Below are 19,836 nucleotides of genomic sequence, written 5' to 3'. Positions count from 1 at the left end.
TTTTTCCAAATATGACATTATGCGAATTTGCAGGGCGTACAGTACAGTAAGCAGTAGGCATACATAATTACATACATACATATTATGTATATGTAGTACAATACACTGGGCAATAATGCTGTTGGTATATATACTTACATATTTACAAACCGCAAGAGGGGAAAAGAAAAACCTCTTTTCTGTAAAAAAACACGCAAATTCGATAATTCGCAAAATCGTAATTTCGCAAATTGGCAAATTGGCAAATTCGCAGATTCGCAAAAATGGTGAAAAAAAAATCATAATTTTGCCTACTAATTATACATGCCTGCTTTTTCGCCTACTTGTACAATTTTAAGGGACAAAAAAAACGCGCATTTTATTTTTTACATAATTTCATTTGCGTAAGGTTAGATAATGCGATTGGGATAGGCGAACGAAGCATGCTTATGTTAATTTTTTAAAATTACATACCCCTTTATGTATGCTTTGCAACGTGTTATGTTTCCAATGAACAATATTCACGCGACGAAAAAAAAAGTTCATTCTTTTTTTCTGTTCCCCGGCGGTAGCACAGAGTTGTGTTCATTTTTGAGCCCCTTTTTTGTCCTTATTTATTGCCTTTATTTGCCGCATATTTTTGGCCCCTCATTCGCCGCATATTTTTGGCCCCTCATTCGCCGCATATTTTTGGCCCCTCATTTGTTGCATATTTTTGGCCCCTCATTTGTTGCATATTTTTGGCCCCTCATTTGTTGCATATTTTTGGCCCCTCATTTGCCGCATATTTTTGGCCCCTCATTTGCCGCCTTTTTTTTGCGCGTTTCCCCCTGCTAGTTCATCGTTAAGTTCAAACTGTTCCTGCATTCACAAAACAAGTCATCAAAGTCGGGTCCGAGCTTTTTGCAAACCTGCACGGAAAGGAGTTCAGTCGCGTTGGCACGTGAATGCGCGGATGTATGTCACCGCGCGTGCGCACCTGGTTGAACTATTTGCAATGTTTAAACATTGTATGCGTTTAAATTGTGCGCATTTCGCGCGTATGTATTTTCACAGGCACGCTTTTTCACAGGAATGCGTTTCATGCGCGTGCGGGCAGCTCCTGTCTCACCTTCATTTTCAAATCGATATTGCTTGTTTGGCCCAGCACGTGCTTCAGCGAACGAACGTGTTGGGCGTAGTCCCAGACTGTTTCTGCTTCCCCCGCGCGATGGGGTTGTATATTTATGGCGGATAAAATGTACCGGGAAAAATCAAACGTGAGCACGTCGTTCTTGGCACTCAAATACTTATACTTTTCGGTTGGGAAATTTTTGTGAAATTTTAAGTGAATGCTGTTAATTTGAAACAGCTTAGCCACGTATCTGATGGTGTTGTTGTCCACGCAACTGTAGGAGCAGTAGTCCCGTAAATATTTTTTATTGCCGTGAAGGATGACCTGAATGTATAAAATTTTGGGGATAAAGGCGTACACCAGATCGTCGTAATTTTTTTCATACGCCTAAGAAGGGGAAAGGGGAAAAGTTCCGGTGTGGTTAGCAGCGCGCTTGCGTGGCGAAGCATATAATTATTTTTGCAAAAGTGTGGCCCTTTGCCACCCCCATGATGCGTAGCTGTATGTGCACAGGGGGGGAGCTCCCATATGAATGCACTTAAAGTGCGTGAGTTGCTCCAGTGGGAAGCGACCCTTTCTCAGCGCAGCCATGTCGCTCTCCCACTATTTGTAAACATCCGTACCTTCAACAAAATCAACGTCTCGTAAAACACCGGGTGTTGCTCGACGAGCGAAATAAAATCTTCAAGACCCAAATTGAGGAAGTTTATTTTGTAGTTGCCAATCGGAATGTTCTCCTGTACAACGTGGTCAAACATCTTTTCAAAGTTTTTTTCGTACAATTTTTTACGCCCCAAATTGTTGAAAACAATGCACTTGTCGAAATAGGCTAAAAAATTGCTGCTTCTCCGTTGCTGTAAATGTAGCTTATTGTGCAAATACACATATTTGAGTTGCAAAATTAGGAGGTAAATATCGTTCAAGTTCGTTTGGTATTCGTACAAATTGTCCATTTCTAGTAATATGAGAGCGCAATGGTGTAGCAGATTTATGCAAACGATTATTGTACGAATGTGTCGTAGGTCAAACACGTCTTTATCTCCCTTTAAACTTTTCACACAGCTGTCCGCTTCCCGACTGAGCAGTTCGTACAGCTCATGCTTCAGTCCCACTTTTTTATAAACCTTTGCTAACATTTCCATGTCGCACTTGGAAAACTCTTTGCAGTAGTGCACCACGTAGAAGGACAGTATGTAGACAAACAAATGGTCATCATAAAATATAAAGGGAGAAGAGGAGGGGACCATCTTGCTCTTTTCAAATGCTTTGACGTAATTCTCTTCGTAAAAGTTTATCAAATCTGAAAATTTTAACCCTTTAAAATTGTACGTAATGTTTACTTGTTTTTTCTCTGCGCTCTTTCTCTCCCGTTTTTCTTTTCTGTACAATTGGTGCACGGCATTGAGTAGGCGCAAAAGTTTTTCATTTGGCGTTTTCCCGCTGCGTTGCAGAGCGGGACTACTGGCGCGGTTACTGGCGCGGTTACCGGCACTGCTACCGCCGCTACCACCGCTACCACCACTACCACCGCCGCTACTACCCCCGCTGCTCTCATTCGCCTGACCATTTTTGCGTCTCCGAAGGATGCCTCTACTCGGAGCCGCATCACCACCCGAGCGGGCATCTACCCCTCCACGCGGGAGACCTAACTTGCACAATGTTTGGTTGTACAGTAAGCAGCTACTATTCAGCGAAACGCTAAGGTCGCAGTTGAAATTGTACACATTCAGCGACAAAAACATATTTCTGTTATATTTTAAAAAATCAAAAATGGTATCATTTTCAAAGAGTAGTTTAAAAAGGAAGTCTAATTTGTCATACTCGTTTATGTTTACGAGAAGCCGAAAAATGAGGTGCCATTTTCTTCTTCTTACATAAGTGTGCCTTCTCATTTTGATCAAATTTGTAATGTAAATGATGTGCCGCTCGGACGTAAATTTGCACGCCAGTTTGTATAAAAAGATAAGCACCTCTACTTCAACTTCTACGGGTAGGACTATGCAATAATTTCGGTAGAAGCCAATCAGGTTGGAACATAACATGTTGGCAAAATTGGGCTCTCCTTTTTTGATGCCCCCCATGAGTTTGCGAATATCCCCCTGGCGGTAGTAGAATCCTCGTTTGCGCCTACTCCGTGGCCCTTCCCCTTTGCGCCCATTCCTTATCATCACGCGCAACAGGTAGAAGTAGACATCAAGCAGGCACCTAAAGTAGCGCCTCCCACATAGCCAGTTGCACGAATTGGTCAATACCAAATTTGTGTACGCACTGAGGAACTCCTGGGAGCATTCGTGGTAGAGGAAAATTCTATCCGCGCAACGCCGCTTCGTGGTGTCATCCTTGGGGGAGCCATTCTGCGAATGCGAGTGCCCCCTTTTTTCTTTTTCCCCTCCCCGGGTGCACCTCTGCAGAGAGGTAGCCACATTGTCACTGCCAGTGACGCCGCTTTCGTCTATTCGCTCGCGCAAACTGTACTTGTGGAAGCTACTTAAAAGGAGCAAAATAAAATTGTGATAAACCAGTAAATTTCTAGCAAGGGCATCCATTTTGCTTTTAAATAAGTACGTAAATTTCAATCCCACGGACGCATCGAACGACTGCGTTCCGTTTAGGTTAAATGAATTCTTTAGAAGGTAAAAGTATAGTGTTAACAGGGGGGGGTCCCCATTTGGTCTATGCGATACCGCTCTTGCTATGAACCCACTCATTCCACATATTCGTCTTTTAACTGTAAGTAGTAATTCCGCCCTTAGAATAAATGCATAAACATCACAACTGCATTTTTTTGGGGCTCTTTCGAAGAGGTGTTCCAACCGCGTGGAAGTTCTTCTTCCCCTCTTGGGGGATAATAATTTCGTTAGGTCTCCCCCCGATTGGGGGTCACTACATAAGCAGTAATATATAACTAGCGCATAAACCGAATTGTAGTGAATGTACTTATAAATGTCGTCAATCTGCAGATGGGACTTGTCATTTTTCATGTTTAATTTTGTTTCCAGATTTTTTTTCGCATCAATTTCGTTTTTATTAAAGAGGGAATAATTTCTTATTTTTCTAAAGGGGTCATAATGGGGGGGCCACTTCTCATCGTTTCGATCACTTAGACATGCGTCAAAAATGGATCGCGGCTCCGTCCCCGTTGGTCCCTCTCCCCTGTGCATATTTGTGCTCCCCTTCTCTTGTTTGGCATCGCAAATTAGGTCACTTCTACGCATGTTGGTCCCCTTTTTTACGTTCTGTCGAGATGACTCTTTCCAAGGTGCTCCCCTTTTTAGCATCATCCTTTCACCCTTCTTTATTTCCTTGTATATGCTCAAAATGGAAAACTTGTCTACTATCCGCTGCGCTGTGAGCACGTCAAAATTGTTAATTAAATTATTTATACATATAAAAATGCTCACCAAAATGGTTATGTTGTCTTCATGGCTTGTGAGTCTTTTGTGACTCTTTACCCTGAAAATGAAATTTTCATCAAGTGAGTCATTTTTCTTTTGTTTCTCCTTTCCGATGTCCTTTCCTCGATTAGGGTTTGTATCAACACATTCTGAGTATATGGCTTCCTTTCTTTTGCCATACGTGTAGAGTTGATGCGCGTCAGCGAGCTCTCCAGTGGGGTTCCTCGCCAGCATGCTGCTGCTCCCATAAGGGCTTCTTCCCTGGGTGGGCTGTGGCAGAAGGCCCTTTTGCGTACCCCCCACGTAATTCGCACTCGTCACGTTCGTCACATGTTCACCACTGGGTGCTTCCCCCTTTCTGCAAAAGTGACCTACCCGTTTTAGCTGCCGTTCTGTTGTTACCCCACATGGGGGAACCCCCATTTTAGTGACGCTGTGCACATGCACCACGGTATTTTTATTTCTGTTGGTCCTGATTTTTTTTAAAATGTGTTTTATCCGAGGTATGCTCAGTTGGTTAAACTGTACGGAAATTTTATCCCTCGTTGACAGGTTCAGCAGATACAATACTTTCAATTTCAGATCGTTTGTTGTCTTTTTACTCACACACAGGTGCTTAACAATTTGCAAGTTTCTTTCAAAATTGCGGAAGAACTTCCCCTCGTAGTCGTACAGCTGATCGCGCAACTGCAGATGCTCGTTGTCTGCTTCAAAGTTGGGAAAGGCGTCCTCATGGCATTTTACATACTTCTTTCTATTCTCATTGTAGGCTTTAAATAAAAACAAATTTTCGCATTCTTCGTTGCTGAGGGGGAGGAAGTTCAGTATGGACAACCCGGGGCGCTTCTCCGCATTGGCTCCATTCTCCGCATTCTCCCTATTATTCGTATCCTCCCTATTATTCGTATTTTCCTTCTTCTCTTTCGTCTTCACCCCCCCTCTCCCTTTAGAGTTCCCACTTAGCAGCTCCTTAATTGATAGTATCCTTTCCTGCACGTACACAAAGCTGCCTTTTTTTTTCCCGCCAACCCTTTCGCACACCTTATTGGATTGCTTTCTCAACACATTTGTGAGCAGTAGGCAAAGAAGCAAAATGGTCGCCTGATCGTAGACACTTAGCTTCGATTGAAATGTGTAAGAGTAGTTCAAAAGAAAGGTGAGGAAAATTACCTTCGAGTATCCCCACGAGAGGGACACATTATACAAATCAATTAGGTAATCATCCACGTAATGCTTCTCCTTTATGATAAATAAAAAGTTTTTAAAACATGTGTAATGGGTCAGCACAAATTTGCTCAATGTGATGTGTCCCTTGTTGTACGGGAAGGCATATTTCGAGGAGGTCTCTTCTATAGACGCATAAATTTTAGTGAGCATTTTTTGGGCCCTCTCAAATTTGTTCCTATCTGCTAATTCTTCGCATGCATCGAAAATGGTGAAGTGGATATCCTTCCTCAGGTCTACGTTCTCCAAAGCGTCATTCGCATAAAAGGCAAAATCGTATCTGCAGTCTTGCCTTGTTCGAACGAGCATCTCCAGAATGATGTGCCTGCACAGAGGGGAGGGATAGAACACCGCATGGTAATGCGGTGACGTACATGAGAGTAAATGCGTACCATATTGGGGTGTTCGTGTGTGTAAGCACAGGGGAGGTTACACCAAATTTGATTCCAAAAAATGGGGGAACCCTCCGGGGAGAATTACACCCCATGCTTGCTCAACCGGCATACCTCATGCTGGGTCGCTCCATGAAAAGATAATTTACAAGGTGCTTAAAAAAGAAGTAGTATAATTTGTTCCCCCCTGTGCACCTCCTCCTAACGTACTTGTTGTAATGCTTCTTCAGATAATGCAGTGCCCGGTCAAAGTGACACTCGCGAACACATCGCACGAAATTGCAGAAGCAAACTATGGGTTTGTCAAAATGGAAGATGTAGAGAAATCTCTCCAGCAAATTGTATATACCATTGGTAAGGAGAAAAAAAATTAGCAAATACGTCGTTTCTTTTTTTTTCATCACATCGAAAAAGACGTCCATCCTCTTCACTTGGTACTCCCCTAAATTATGCACACAGTGATAGAATTTCAACTTTTCTGGGTTTAAAAGTTGCATATCTTTGAGGTATAATAGGTACCCACTAATTTGTAGGTAAAACCACACGTTCTTTAACATGACCATTAAGTTTCTATATTCTGCTTTTTTTTTTTTAAAGAACGCTACAAAATTGTGGAGGTCATCATATGAGTAAAATTTCCTTCCAAAGGTTTTTTCATACATGTTCAGTTGGGCATGGCTGAGATGCCTCTCGGTGGACACTACTTCTACTGCCCTTTTGCACCTGTCCACAAATAGGTAGGCAAATTTGCTCCTAAAAATAAACTGCACGTAGGCCGTGAGGTATATATAAAATTTGGTGTAAAAGGTATTATGCCTGATGACCACTTCGACAGCATTCTGCACACGCCTGTAGTCATAATTGTTGTAAATCAAATGGTAGAGTAACTCCAGAACTGTTTTCCCCGCGTGGATTGTGCCACTTTCGTGGTGGTAAAAATGGGTATTCCCCGTGAAGACGCTCTGTATCTTTTGCAGCAGTGCGTTGGTAGAGTTGTACGCGGTGCCACTACTGAGGGTTTCGCCTTTGCAGCTACTTCTACTTCCTCCTCCGCCTCTTTCCGCTCTCTCCGCTTCTCCACTTTGGTATTCCAATTTGTGAGGCTTGCCCCTCGCTTGGTAGCTCATTATTGTGTGCATATTCTTCTGAACGTGATTTAAGAAGGTGAGTATGTGCCTCTTGGTGTGCTTATTCTTTGTGTACAAATTGACGATATCTTGGCACGTCTTAATGTCTATATTTTTATCAATGCATTCGTAGAAGAATATGAAAATGTCATTTTTCTTGCTCAGAATGTGTAGCAACGTTAGGGGCTGGTGCACATTGTTCACTTTGCAGTAGAGCGAAATGATGTTTAGAAAATCGTTAAAGTATTTTTTTTTTTTTTTTTTCATCTTCTTGTCTCTTATTCTATACTGTATGGACTTTTCCAGCAGAATTAGGATAAACATCTTTTTCGACTGCGGTTTGCTTGTGTAGTAATCTGCCCCTACCCCTGCGCTGTTGCGTAGCTTTCCCGGTTGGGTCTCCTCCAAGTGGTACCCATTTATGTTTCCCCTCAGGGCGCTCTCATCTTCATCGGGAACGGCTCTGCTCTGATTCGTTCTGTTGCTACTTCTGCTTCTCCCCCCACGGGAGAGTAACCTATCTGTATCTGCTTGGCATAGCACGGACATGTCGCACTTACCCCCTCCACCGCAAATATTCGCACACGTTTCTACATATGCGTGCGTATCCCCTTCTTCGCCTTTCTTACGTGGAAGAACCAACGTCTCACTAGTGCTGACGCTATTTTGCGTGACCCATTTGTTGGCCCCTTCCCGTGGAGAAGCGTCCACGTCCGTTTTTGCCCCCTCCCTGAAGAGCTCCAAAAACAGTTTAATGACGATCAACTCGATGAAGCTCTTTTCAAACAAGTCATAATAATTGATACCCGTGAGGTTAAAACTTTCGTAAAATATATTCTTCCTCTGTTTGTAAAAATCGTCAAGGGTGTATTTATCCATTTGGAGGAAGTCCACACAGCTCTTTACCCACTTGTCGAAGAAGGCCCTCCTCTTATAGTTCTTTTTAAAATAATAATAAATGCTCTTCATGCAGAGGATGTACATTTTTACCTTTTCAATGTTGACGTTACACAGATGTAGGAAGCACAACAGGGAGCACAGGACATCGTTCTTGTTAAAGTAGAAAATACTCAGCTGCAAACATAAGTCGCTAATAACACTCTTTAGACCTTCTGCTAAATTTAGGGGTAAGTGAATCCTGCTACTTAAAAGATAATCGTTGCACTCTTTCGTGTTGAAGTTATTTATATATAGATATTTGGACAGGTCTCCTTCCCTTCTGTGTTTGTAGTGAACGTGATTAATGATCAGTATGTGGTAGGCTACCAACGGCTGGCACGAAATCAGGAAGTGCTTCACATCGAAATGTTTTAAAAAGTAGAAGCGGTTTTTGCTGACCGGGGGGTAGTTATTATGGCCACGTTGCGGGGGATTGTCAGGTGTACCATCGTAGTGGCATTCGCCCTGTCCATAACTAAAGGTGGATTTCCTCATTGTGTTGGTTATTTCCCCCCTCTTTAGCTCCCCACCCTTAATTTTCGCCACATAATTCGCGTAATGGTCTGTCTTTTGGCCCCTCCTCACGTCAGAAAAGAATGTCCTATAGTTGTACATTCCCCTCAACGTTTTATTTTCAGCGAGGGAGTCACTACAAAATAGGCGATACGCCTCTAAGCGCTGCTTCTTCTTTGAAAGTGCTTTTCCGTCAAGACTCTCTTTTATCTCACCTCCGTTTGAAGCGGACACTTCGATACGTTCCAAAGACGGGTCATCCTTTTCGCTTTTAAAAATATTTTTAAAAATAGAAAAGGGGAAAAAGTGCGTTTTGAAGAACGTTTCGTCCACAGTCTCCTGTAGCAATTGCCTCAATGACAGGTCTTTGTTATAGGTGAAAAAATCATAACAGTGTTCGAACTGCATCGCAGAATTGTGGATTTTTTTTTTAGAACACGTGCGTGTTTTCATCTTCGCGATGGCCTCTACCAAATTGGACTTCTCATCTGTGCTATTACAGCGGGACGTGCACAGTTTGTTGACTATTGGGATGTTTTCGAAGCATAGGCTGTGTGGGCCGCTCCCCGTTTTGTTGCGAGATCCCCCCTGCTGAGGTGCGTCCCCGTGCTTCCCCACCTGGAGGTAGTTCTCCGGATGTCTGGCTAAATTCCGGATGGCCAACTTGAACATGTCCTTGTTTGGGCCCTTTTCCTCCTCCAACCTGATTTTAAATTTGGCCTTCAAAAGGGCTTTGCTTCCAAAGTACGCTTCATACACAGAGGGCATAAACTTCTTCGTTAATTTTTTAAAAAAATAAATATTTACGTAAGTGGGACTATTTTTTTTATTTCTTTTCAAGTCAAAGATGTCTACATTGCTAAACATGAAGATGCAAAGGAATAACTTAAAATTTAGAAAGCACAGCACGTGAAGGGACATGAAGGGAATGCCATCTTTGTCTCTTCTCAAAAGGGAGTTCAAAATGGAGTTCTTTCCTTCCGCATCGTCGTGGTGGGATTGCCTCAGTGCTTCCCCTGACATGTGCTCCTTTGCTACTTTGTTCACGTTGTGGGGGGCATCCCTGCTAGGGAAAATTGGCGGATCTCTCCCCTCTTGCGTTCGGTAAAGTGCCCCATCGTGGTGAAGTTCTTCGGTGGGCACCGTTCGTGGGATAGACCCTTCATTCGAGACCCTAAATTGGACGCAGTGGACTCCTTTTTTTTCACCCCTTTTCTGTACATTTACCACTTCGACAGGCTCATCCTTCGCGCAAAACTCCTCCCAGTTGTGCAGAAATATGTCCGCCAAATTGTACAAAGACAGCGCTAACAAATTGTTGCGCAGCTGGGAATATATGTAGCAGGGCAAATAGCGAAGGTGCGACTCGGGGGACCTGCTGAAGAAGCAAAAGCGGTGTTCTCTTTTGTAAAGCTGCTCTACTAAATAATTGCAATTCTGTGGAGATCTAAATAGCTTGCTGTTCATCAACACGAAGAAGTATATTCCTGTGTAGCTTTGATTTCCCAGGAGGTAGGTTAAAATGTACTTGTGGAGTTTGTTCACCCGGTTGGACGTTAGGTACTTTCGCCTGTACTGCATGAGGCTGCTGTCCCTTCCGACGGAGATGTCTACATTAAATTTGCTTCTAACATTTTCGCGTGATGGATAATTCAAGCATAGAAAATTCCTGCTCAGTTTCACCATCAGGGAGTAGCAGATGTGGCTGTTGTGAGCGCACCTTTGGGAGCGACTGGCGCGGAAAAGGTGGCCTTTTACAGCGCTCTGTATATTTGGAAAATCATTTAAGGCGCTCCTTTTTGTAGGTCCCCCATTTGGTGCCACTCCGGGGATGCTTTCCCTACCAGGGGAGTGGTGCAAAATTTTTACGTTATACAGTGGGTCAAAATTTAAGAGGAAAATCCCATGTGCCTCCAGTACTGACTCGACAAAATTGTAAACGTAAGGTGTGCACTCATTTTGGAACTCATTTTGAATGTAACTTAATATTTTTAAGAAACTTCTTTCATATTCGTCCACGTGTTGACGACTCCTTTGGGGCTCTTCCGCAATTTTGGACTGCCCCGCCCAGTTCTGTTTTCGCTCTTCACCCCGTTTGTTCCCCCCCCGATGGATGCTCTTCCCAATTTTGACCCTTTCGTAAAAGTTAAACTCAGCCGATTTGTGAGCCGTCTGGAAGAAATTATCGCTAAAATGTTTTAACGTTTGCAGAAGGGTAAACAACGCAGACAAGTCGCTATTATCCGCGTAGTACTCCAGGATGTGCAAAAAAAAACGAGAGTTATACGACCTTATGTTGATAAGTTTGATTAATTCGTAGTATAAATTTTTTGCTTCTATTTTGTTTTTTTCCCCACGTTTGTTTTTTAAAAGTACGCGTTTGCAAATGGGGGTGTCTTCCAGGGGGTAATGCTCACCTACGAGCCCTTCTTTATCCGCTTCACCTTTGACGTGTGCATTTTTAAGGACAACCCGGTCGGTGAGTGTTCCCCATTGGCTAGGTAAAAACGATGAGGAAGTTCTCCCCCTTTTGGAGCTCTCCAAATGGTGGATGTTTCCCCCTGATTCGCTTCTCACCCTGGTGAGATCCCCCTCGTGGGAGTCAGTCCCTCGTTGTGCAAACCATTTTGGGGTCCCCTTCTTGGCAAAATATTTCATAAGGAAGTACAAAAAGGTCATGCCCCTATTTTGTAAAATAATTCTAATCATGATGTTTCTGTTTACCGTTTTTAACATGTCTATGGAGCAGCACAGGTAGGAAGCACCGCCATGGAAATCGCACGGGGTTAGTCGGTAAGAACGCTTTCCAATGGGGTGCTCCCCTTTGTGACTTTTCCCAAATTGTGCTAACATTCCAGATGATTTTTCATCCTCCTCTTCACATTTCACACATGCGTGAGGGATTTTCTCCCCCGAGTTGTTTCTCAACATGAATGCGTCATCGTGGGTTGCCTTCCCCCTCTGCTCAATTACAAACGTATCATTTACGTAGGCGCTTTTCATATTCCTCTCATTTGCAGCAATTCTGTCTTTGTGGGCAATTTCTGAGATGGTCTCTATGGTCTGATTATTGTGCACTACAAAATCGTCAACCGAGTCGACATTGCTATAGTTATAATCGGCTTGCATCATTTGGCTGCCTTCCTTTTTGCCTTTCTCTTCTCCTCTTTTTACATGGGTGTTTACACAGCAGAAGCAGTAACACTCGTTATCGTAGTTATCAAAATTGAAAGAGTATTTTTTTCCTTTTTTTTGGCAACTGCTGTGCGAGTCTTTTCCCTTCAAGAGCATACTACCCCTTTCGCTAACTACATTGCTGCTAACATTTTTGTAACTGATAATTGTCAAGTCGTCTACTTCCTCCCCTTTCAACTTCATCCAATTTTTCGCCATGTTGTATGTCACCACGTTGTTATTCCCTTTTCTGCTTGTGTAGTAGCAGCTGGAAATTTTGCTAGAGTGTTTCTTTTCCCATTTGGGGTTGTTCTTGGGTTGACATTTAGCAGTGTTCACCATAGTAGAATTAAATTGTACCTGTTCATTTGCTGCAATTTTTGTGCCTTTTTCGTTTTGCTCACCAGAGGGGAGATCCCACCCGGGGGGCATATCATCTGTATTTGTTCCCCCAAAATGGGGCATAATATCCACCCTTTGTTTGCTCTCTTCTAGGGGTAATCTTTCCAAATTTGAGAAGAACAAATCTGTCGCGTGACGCGGTACACACATTTTGATGTACTCATTTGTGTGCATATTTATTTTTTTTTTTCCTCCCCAAATGGGTAGTGCCCTTTTATTGCTCCGGTGTATAGCCACTTCGCCCCTGTGTGTGTGGCGAAATTTATTTTTCATTCTTCCATGGTGCCCGATTTTCATTAAGTAACCCCTTTTCATCCGCACTAGGTGACATTTTCTTGTGCCCCTCCGTTTGGTATTTACCCACTTCGGTGGGAAATGACTTATTAGGGGGGGTGCGCATTGCGAGTAAGCTTTGTTTTTGCCCCATTTGTTGTCCCTCTTTTTCCCCTCCGTGGCTTCCCCACCCTGCACGTAGTACGTGTTGAAAAAATTCTGAATGACGAAGGGCACATACAAATGCGCGGCGTGGTCAAAGTGGTTGACAAACTGGGCGTTTCCCCGACTGGACGCATCGAACATGTTAAGGAGAGTAAGAGCCCTCAAGGGGCTTTTCTCTTTGTATATTCTCCCATCAACGTAGTTGTGGCCACTACAGCGCAGCTTCTTCTTCAGTGCAGCTAAGAAGGCATCATTATGATAAAGGTTGAAAACATTTCTGTTCAACATATAATCTGTGTATGCATTGTTATGCTCAGCTACGTACGAACTGTTTCTGTAGAAGAGTTCCAAAATTGCCACAAATTTGATGGCCCTCTTATCCGCCACGTTAAATGTACAGCCATTTTTACGCAAAAATAGGAGCAAATTATTTCTTATATATTTCTTCAAAGTGTTTAGGGCAATTCTTTTTAAAAATCTCAGCACATCTACACATAGTACTTTTAATATGCGTACACACACGTTTAGGTATGTGTCTATATTGCTGCATAGCAGTCTATATATGATAGTACCATAGTAATTTACCACCATTTTGTGGGGGTTCAAATGGATAAAGCAAAAAGGGATCTTCGCGTTGCTCACCAAGTGATTCATTACGATCCCCTTAAAGTGAGAATTACAACCCGATTTATCTTCAATCACTAATTTGTACACCTCCATGATGACACTTACGAGGTTCTTCTTTAAAATTCTTTTTATATCATTGTGAAAATGCAAAAATGTGTTTATGTTTTTCACTTGAATTCCGTTTTTTAATTTCGTGAGGCTATCATTCAGAGTGTCGTACATTTTGTATATCTTCAATATGCTGCTCTTCAGTGTGTGCTTCCTTTCTTCGAATTGCATTTTGTGAGGAGAGAACATAGGAACTTCTTCAATGGCATGGTCGCAGGTGGGGTTCATTCCAGGGCTACCACAGGGGAGGGTAATTTTACCCCTTTGCACTTCACCTTTGTGGTTTTTCTCATCTGGGTAGTCAATTTCTCCAGTCGGCTCGCGCCCCCCGTTCGCAATCCCATTGATGGAGTTCCCCTGGGTAGAAGTTTCCCCGGAAGCAACCCCTCTTTTGCGAATAATCAGCCTTTCATTTGTTTTTCCACTTGGGGAGGCGTTTCCCCCCTCGGCCTTGAACAAATAATCAATGAAGGTGCTACAGTTGTGCGTCTCTCCCCTGTTGACTGTAATTCCGGAGTCGTTTATAATGGCGCTTAGGAGTTTGTTGAACAGAGCGTTATATTCCCCCTTCCGCTCCTTACTCTGTTCGTTTGTCTTTACCTTTATCTTTATCTTTATCTTAAGCTTCGTCGTCTGATTAGTCGTCTGATTAGTTGCCTGATTCGTCGTCTGCTTAGTCGTCTGCTTCGCCGCCTGTTTCGCCGCCTGCTTCGTCGTCATATCTCCGGTCGGCTTCTTCCCCCCGCTGTTCGCCCCCCCCCGGGCAACGCCATAGGCGAAGTTCCGCACGAAGTCGTCTCGACTGCTTTGCAAAAAATTGTGCAGCAGGTTGTAGTTAAAATATAGGAGCAGAAAATTCAAAAAGAATTCATACTTCTTCGTGTAGATGTAATAAATAGTTGTGCTCAAATCGTTGCTATTGAGGATGTCGTAAATGACTCTATCGAAGGGGCGCTCGGCGCAAAGTAACTTATTCGAGGTAGCGACTTCTCTGTATAGGACGTCTTTCATATAAAAGTATGGAAGTGCCTTCTTTTTCCTCTTCGTAGTGGCGATAAAGCAGTAGCACAGGTAGAAAGCGAGATTCCTAAACTTTTGAGCATTGTCTATGTTACGGTCCGGTGAGAGGTACACCCCCTGAGCAGTTTCGCGAACCCCAAGATTGCTTCCACTTATAATTAGCTTCGAACGGTCAGCATTAGGGGGGTCACTCCTTTTTTCGCTTCCATCCTTTGTGCTTGGTTTGGCCACCATTTGGGAAGTTCCCCCATTAGAGGTGCGAAAGGACTCGTCAGGGGGTAACGCCTCTCCGTCATTCCGCTTGCTTCTTCTTTTATGACCTTCACTTTGCAGCTGAGGAGTAGACTCACCCTTTACCGCGTCCATCGCGTGGCCATTTGGTGCACCCCCACTGCTAGCGTTGTCCAGAGTGCTATCCCATTGAAGGAGCTTACCTATCTTATCGGAGGCGGATTTTTTTACGTACAATATTTGCGCCACCGAATCGTACATGCTGTACACACTAAGGTAGGTGGAACTGAAAAAATTAAGTTCGTTCAATTTGCCATTCGAAATTTGAAAAGAGTTCATATCTTCCCAGACATTCCCCCTGCTCACATTTCTTCTGGTGGTCTGTTCTACTCTCGTTTCATAATTGCTTAGAAGGACATTCATCAAAAGTTTAGCAAAATAAATATATTTGTTAAGTTCGAGAAAAATTGCATTGTTCTTTTTCCTGGAGTTGTCCCCATTTGATCGTTTTTTCTTTACAAAGTGGTCGATAAATGAGATGATAAAGTGTAAAGTCAGGGAGCACATTTCTATGCTGTACTTTCTATTCAAAAATAAATTGTAGTTATCGCGCAAGCACAGCTTTTCGAAGTAGTATATGAGAAATATTTTTACATATTTGTTCTGGTCGTTTCTCCTATTGCCGCTTCCGCCATCTGAGACGGGTTTGGTTCTTTTCCCGTAAGGCGATATATCGGGTTTGATATTTTTGCACATGGGTGGCTTATTTCCTTCGCGTGCTGGACTCTTCTTCAGTTCGGTCGAGTTAGCACAACTGGGGCTGTCTTTAGGTGGGCCCCCTACCAGGATTTCCTTCCCCTGCGTGTTTTTCTTCGAATTGGGGTGAGCAAAATCCCCATCTGCGAAGGTTCCACCCTTTGGGGAACTACTCTGCGGAATGAGGGAGGTTCCATTTTGCCGACTCAGCATTTCGGAGGAGTCCTTTAAATTGCCCATTTGCGTTTGTCTACCTTTCGAAAGTGTAATGTTCATTTTGATGGTTTTTTTCTTCCTCTTTTTATTGTTATTATTATTGTTATTATGTAGCGCAGGGATGCCCCCCAACCCGCTTTGCACCTTCGATCTTTCAAATTGGTTGCTCTCCTGAAAGCAGAGGTACTTCTTCCCAATCACGTCAACGATGTCTGAGATTTTTCTTAAAGACACTGCCAGGTATATCTGGATGCACTCCCTCTTCTGCTTTATAATGCCCCCAAAACTGCTCATCTTCCGTTTGTACTTCTTCCTCCACACATGATTTACGAAGGAGAAATAATCAAAAAAGTAAAAATAAATTATTTCCATGTTGAAGTTACTCCAAATGTAGTGAAATAGCATTCTGCATAGGAGTACCGTTTCTTTGAAGGAAAGTATTCTCAACGTTTTTCTAATTAAAAGAATGTCTTTGTTTAAGAACCCGTTGTATAGCATGACAAAGTAGTGGTAATGTCTTTTGAGATTATTCATTTTTAGAATTCCCTCCGTCTTTTCCCTCTCGTTGTATGCACTGATGCTGAACAGCGCCTGCATGTAATTTTTGAATAGCACTTTGCACAGCACATCATCAACGTGGATCATAGCATGCCATCTGTCGTTTAGGTAGAAATAATTGTAATTCTTCAGTGTGGAGAGGAACTCAATCTGGCTCCCCTCCCTTTTCAGAACAGTTAGGTATCGCTCAGTGTACTCACCTTCCTCTTCCTCCAGTGGACGAAGTACATATTCAACAAAAAAGTGCTGCCTACATAAATGTAACTTTACGCTGCTCATTTTTTTACCATACAGGGAATTTTTACCTTTCGCCTTTTGCAAATTATCTCCACGTTTATCATTCCACTTTAGAAATCTCTCAATGAGGAGTAAATTTTTTACATCCGTGAAGTGGTCGTACACGTGGATGTGTTGTATATACTTTGGGAGTACCTGATTGAGTCTTTTTATGGAATTCTCTAAATTGGGATCCTCTTTTTTGTATGCAGTGGAGGGGTTACTGGGGGCGCACCACTCTACGTCGGAATGGTCGCCCCCTTTGTGGCCGCACCTGTGTGGGTCTTCACAATCGGTACAACCATCGGTGGGTTTCCCATTTTTAAGGATACCCATATTGTCCCTCACCACGTGTACCTCCTCCATGCTGTTTACTCCCCCACCGCTCCGACTAGCAACGTTCCGATAGATTTCCCCATTCTGGTGAATGCTATACTTCTTCTCCAGGTGGTAATCCATTTGTATGCCGTAAGATCCTACGGTCTCATCGCCAAAATTTTCCGAAAGGTCATGTCCCCAGCCGTTTTCATCATTGCACCGTACATTCTCATGGGAGCATGCACCATATTCACTAGAATGATTTAAAAAGTGCATATCATAGGTGGGTCTTTTCTCCCACTCGTAGAAATATAACATTCTGGTGTAACTTTCCCGATGGGTGTTCCTCTCTTTCTCCTCATATGACTCTGCTTGGTTGACAGATTGGTAGAAGTTCCATTTTTCTCCGCACCGATTTTTAATTTCGCTAATTATGTAGGCATATTTGGAGTTCTCCACATTTTTGTAATTCCAAATGCTAATCACATTTTTATCCTTTTCTCTCCTGCACGTTTCATTTACGTAAATGCATTTGTGTCTCAATTTGAAGGAGTCAGGAAAAAAGGATTCAAAGCTGAACTTTACCTTTTTTTTACCTCTCTCAAAATGGGTCAATTGCTTTTGCTCTGAGAGGAACTCCTTTTCGTTATCCCCATTTTGGCAAATTTCTACATATCTGAATGGCTCCTCTTTTGCGTGTAGCGAATACATTTCAACGTTTTTTATCTTTTTCTTCTTCGTAAAAACGCCTTCATTTTTTCCACACCCCACGTTAAGGCGGTAATACCTGCGAGCGGAAGCGTGGTGGAGATTGGCTGCAAAGGTGCTGCGGTAGCGTTGGCTTGTGTGCTACATTTTGGCGGCACATTCTGTTATTACACTCATCCGTTGCGCTTTCTTTTTTTTTCCCTTTCGCCAACGCGGCACAGTTACATTTCTAAATCAAAGGACCAGAGCTGGTTGCGCACGTCCACCAACAACGCGTGCGACAGATCATGACTAACGTCGAAGTCGGTGAAGAAGGTTCTCACTGCGCGGGAAGAAAAAAAAAGGAAAAACAAAACTTATAACTTAAGCGGCACGTACACCTCCCTCACACGCTCATACACATTCGAACAACTCCGCTGAGGAGAAAAAAAAAAAGAAGACTCTGAATAAAACATTACAGTGCTTATTTATATTTATTGCCAAGTGGGCCGTTTCCCCCCCATTAAAGATGAGCAAAAATTGCTGAGCCGTCAGCGTTAAAATGAATAGCTTGTCATTTCTACGTAAAGTTAAAAAAAAAAGAAAAAGAAATCGAACAATGGAACGTGTTTTCCTACAAAATGGGTTAACTACTCTTCCGTGTCCCTACCTATAAACACACTTCTGGAAGTAAATATAATCACGCACGTTCGTCAGAATGTTTTGCAGGCTTGATACTTTTGTCACTTTTAAGCTGCAAAATGGGGGGATATTGAAATGAGCGGAAAGGGGCATATACACACACCACAATGATATGTCAAACGGGTGATCCTACGGAGTGCATCACAGCGGGAAGGGCACTTCATACGCATGATTATTCGCATTTATTTATCTCCCCATATATGTCCACTCGGTAGACACCCCCCTCAGTCATTTCACCTCAGCCCTTTCGCTATCAGCTTAATGCAGACGATGTCGTTCAGCACGATGAAGAAGGAGCTGCCAAAAAAAAAAAAAAAAAAAAAAAAAAGCGGTTTACACATATTATAACTTCAACTTCATACATGTATGTGTCTATTTCCTTTTGATCAACCCTAACACGTAGGGTGTGTGAAAAATTCTGCTGCGCGATATCATCAATGTTACCTTTCCCCCTTGGGAATTATTTTCACAAATTTTTCATTGAACGAGTGCAAAAAGGAGAGTTTTTTCTACACAATGGGAAGGCGGTATTACTAATGTGAAATGTTGTAAGGGGGAAACACTGCAAAGAGTGGTAGGTAAAAAAAAAAAGAACTCTCCACTCATTACAGGAGTGCACCCCTTCCACTTGAATCAACTCTCAGGTGCACATGCTCCATTCTTACACTCAAAGAAACGACAAAGCGAAAGAGCCTATCGTAGGAAATATAAAAATTGTACAGCTTATTCCTTTCACTTGTCTTTCCATGCCTGTGTGCCTTTTTGTAAATATCGAGCTGAAGAGAGTTACCTTCAATTCTGAAATGGGGGAGTGAGCAGATAAGAAGCGTCTACATTGTTAAAAGGGAGAGGTGCATATAGGCGGAACGCCCCTCACACATTGGAGATATAAATGCACCATTCTTTAGCAGCGCAAAGGAAAGCGTGTGGTTCTCTCAGTGTACATTATTTCTCGATTTTCAAGGTGCGCATTTATTTTATTGACATTTGCAAAATTGTAGAAATTCAAAACGGCAGATTGTTGCGATATCTAAGAAGGGGGGTTTCAAAAGGGAAATGGTGAATGGAAAAAAGGCCACAATTTGTTATGAATCACTTCTCATTTTTCTTTTCTTTTTCTTTTTAGTTTCCCTCCAATTTAACCAAAACGGGAATTTGATGCTGCACACTTTTCCCTTTCGCAAAAGTGTCCTTGTCGCAACATATCCAGAAGCAGTTTAGCGTATCACTGTTTAGGAAAAAATGGGCACTATTACGACTGTTGAAAAAATTGAAGCACAAATTAAGGCCTTTATCTTCAGAGTTACTCCTCCTTTTGAAGAAAAGCAGAGCTACTATGTCGTTACAGTCGTTGGGCAGAACACTGTGTATCTCCTTTCGGTTGCACCTTTTTCTGGATCTTAACAACTTTAAACAAACCAGGTTATCCATGGTTGAAATGGTGAGCGGTGAGCAATTAGCGATGGCAATGAACGACGAACGACGAACGTTGAGTGATGCGCGTTGGTCATTCCCCCCAGGGGGGGCGGCTACTCTAAATGGGTCGAAGCGTCTTTGCACAGCTGCACACTGTGTATGCTTCTTTTGCCTTTTTACAACTTCATCACATGTGCCATTTTGTTAACCCTTTTCTTAGCCCA

At 42.8% G+C, this 19,836-nt stretch overlaps 2 protein-coding genes across 2 annotated transcripts, besides 10 other annotated features; both read right to left on the bottom strand.

Annotated features, from left to right (window-relative positions):
* Positions 1–88: 88 nt before the first annotated feature.
* Positions 89–247: a microsatellite.
* A 565-nt stretch (positions 248–812) lies between these two features.
* PVX_117310 (hypothetical protein) lies at positions 813–6,021 on the bottom strand (the record flags this gene model as incomplete). The annotated part of the gene is made up of 3 exons (XM_001615707.1): positions 813–890; positions 1,091–1,480; positions 1,717–6,021. 3 exons carry the CDS (start codon positions 6,019–6,021, stop codon positions 813–815), a joined length of 4,773 nt encoding a protein of 1,590 aa, XP_001615757.1.
* Positions 4,025–4,097: a microsatellite.
* A 184-nt stretch (positions 6,022–6,205) lies between the features above and the next one.
* PVX_117305 (hypothetical protein) lies at positions 6,206–19,627 on the bottom strand (the record flags this gene model as incomplete). The annotated part of the gene is made up of 8 exons (XM_001615706.1): positions 6,206–17,594; positions 17,741–17,833; positions 18,165–18,248; positions 18,434–18,493; positions 18,641–18,705; positions 18,862–18,994; positions 19,141–19,226; positions 19,340–19,627. The coding sequence occupies 8 exons, from the start codon at positions 19,625–19,627 to the stop codon at positions 6,206–6,208; spliced, it is 12,198 nt and encodes a 4,065-aa protein (XP_001615756.1).
* Positions 6,562–6,586: a microsatellite.
* Positions 6,650–6,771: a microsatellite.
* Positions 9,317–9,496: a microsatellite.
* Positions 11,722–11,747: a microsatellite.
* Positions 15,227–15,271: a microsatellite.
* Positions 16,141–16,236: a microsatellite.
* Positions 18,471–18,511: a microsatellite.
* Positions 18,792–18,813: a microsatellite.
* Positions 19,628–19,836: the final 209 nt, after the last annotated feature.

Source organism: Plasmodium vivax, chromosome 12 (assembly GCF_000002415.2).
Source record: "Plasmodium vivax chromosome 12, whole genome shotgun sequence".
Classification (NCBI taxonomy): domain Eukaryota; phylum Apicomplexa; class Aconoidasida; order Haemosporida; family Plasmodiidae; genus Plasmodium; species Plasmodium vivax.
This window is presented reverse-complemented; position numbering and strand designations above follow the sequence as displayed.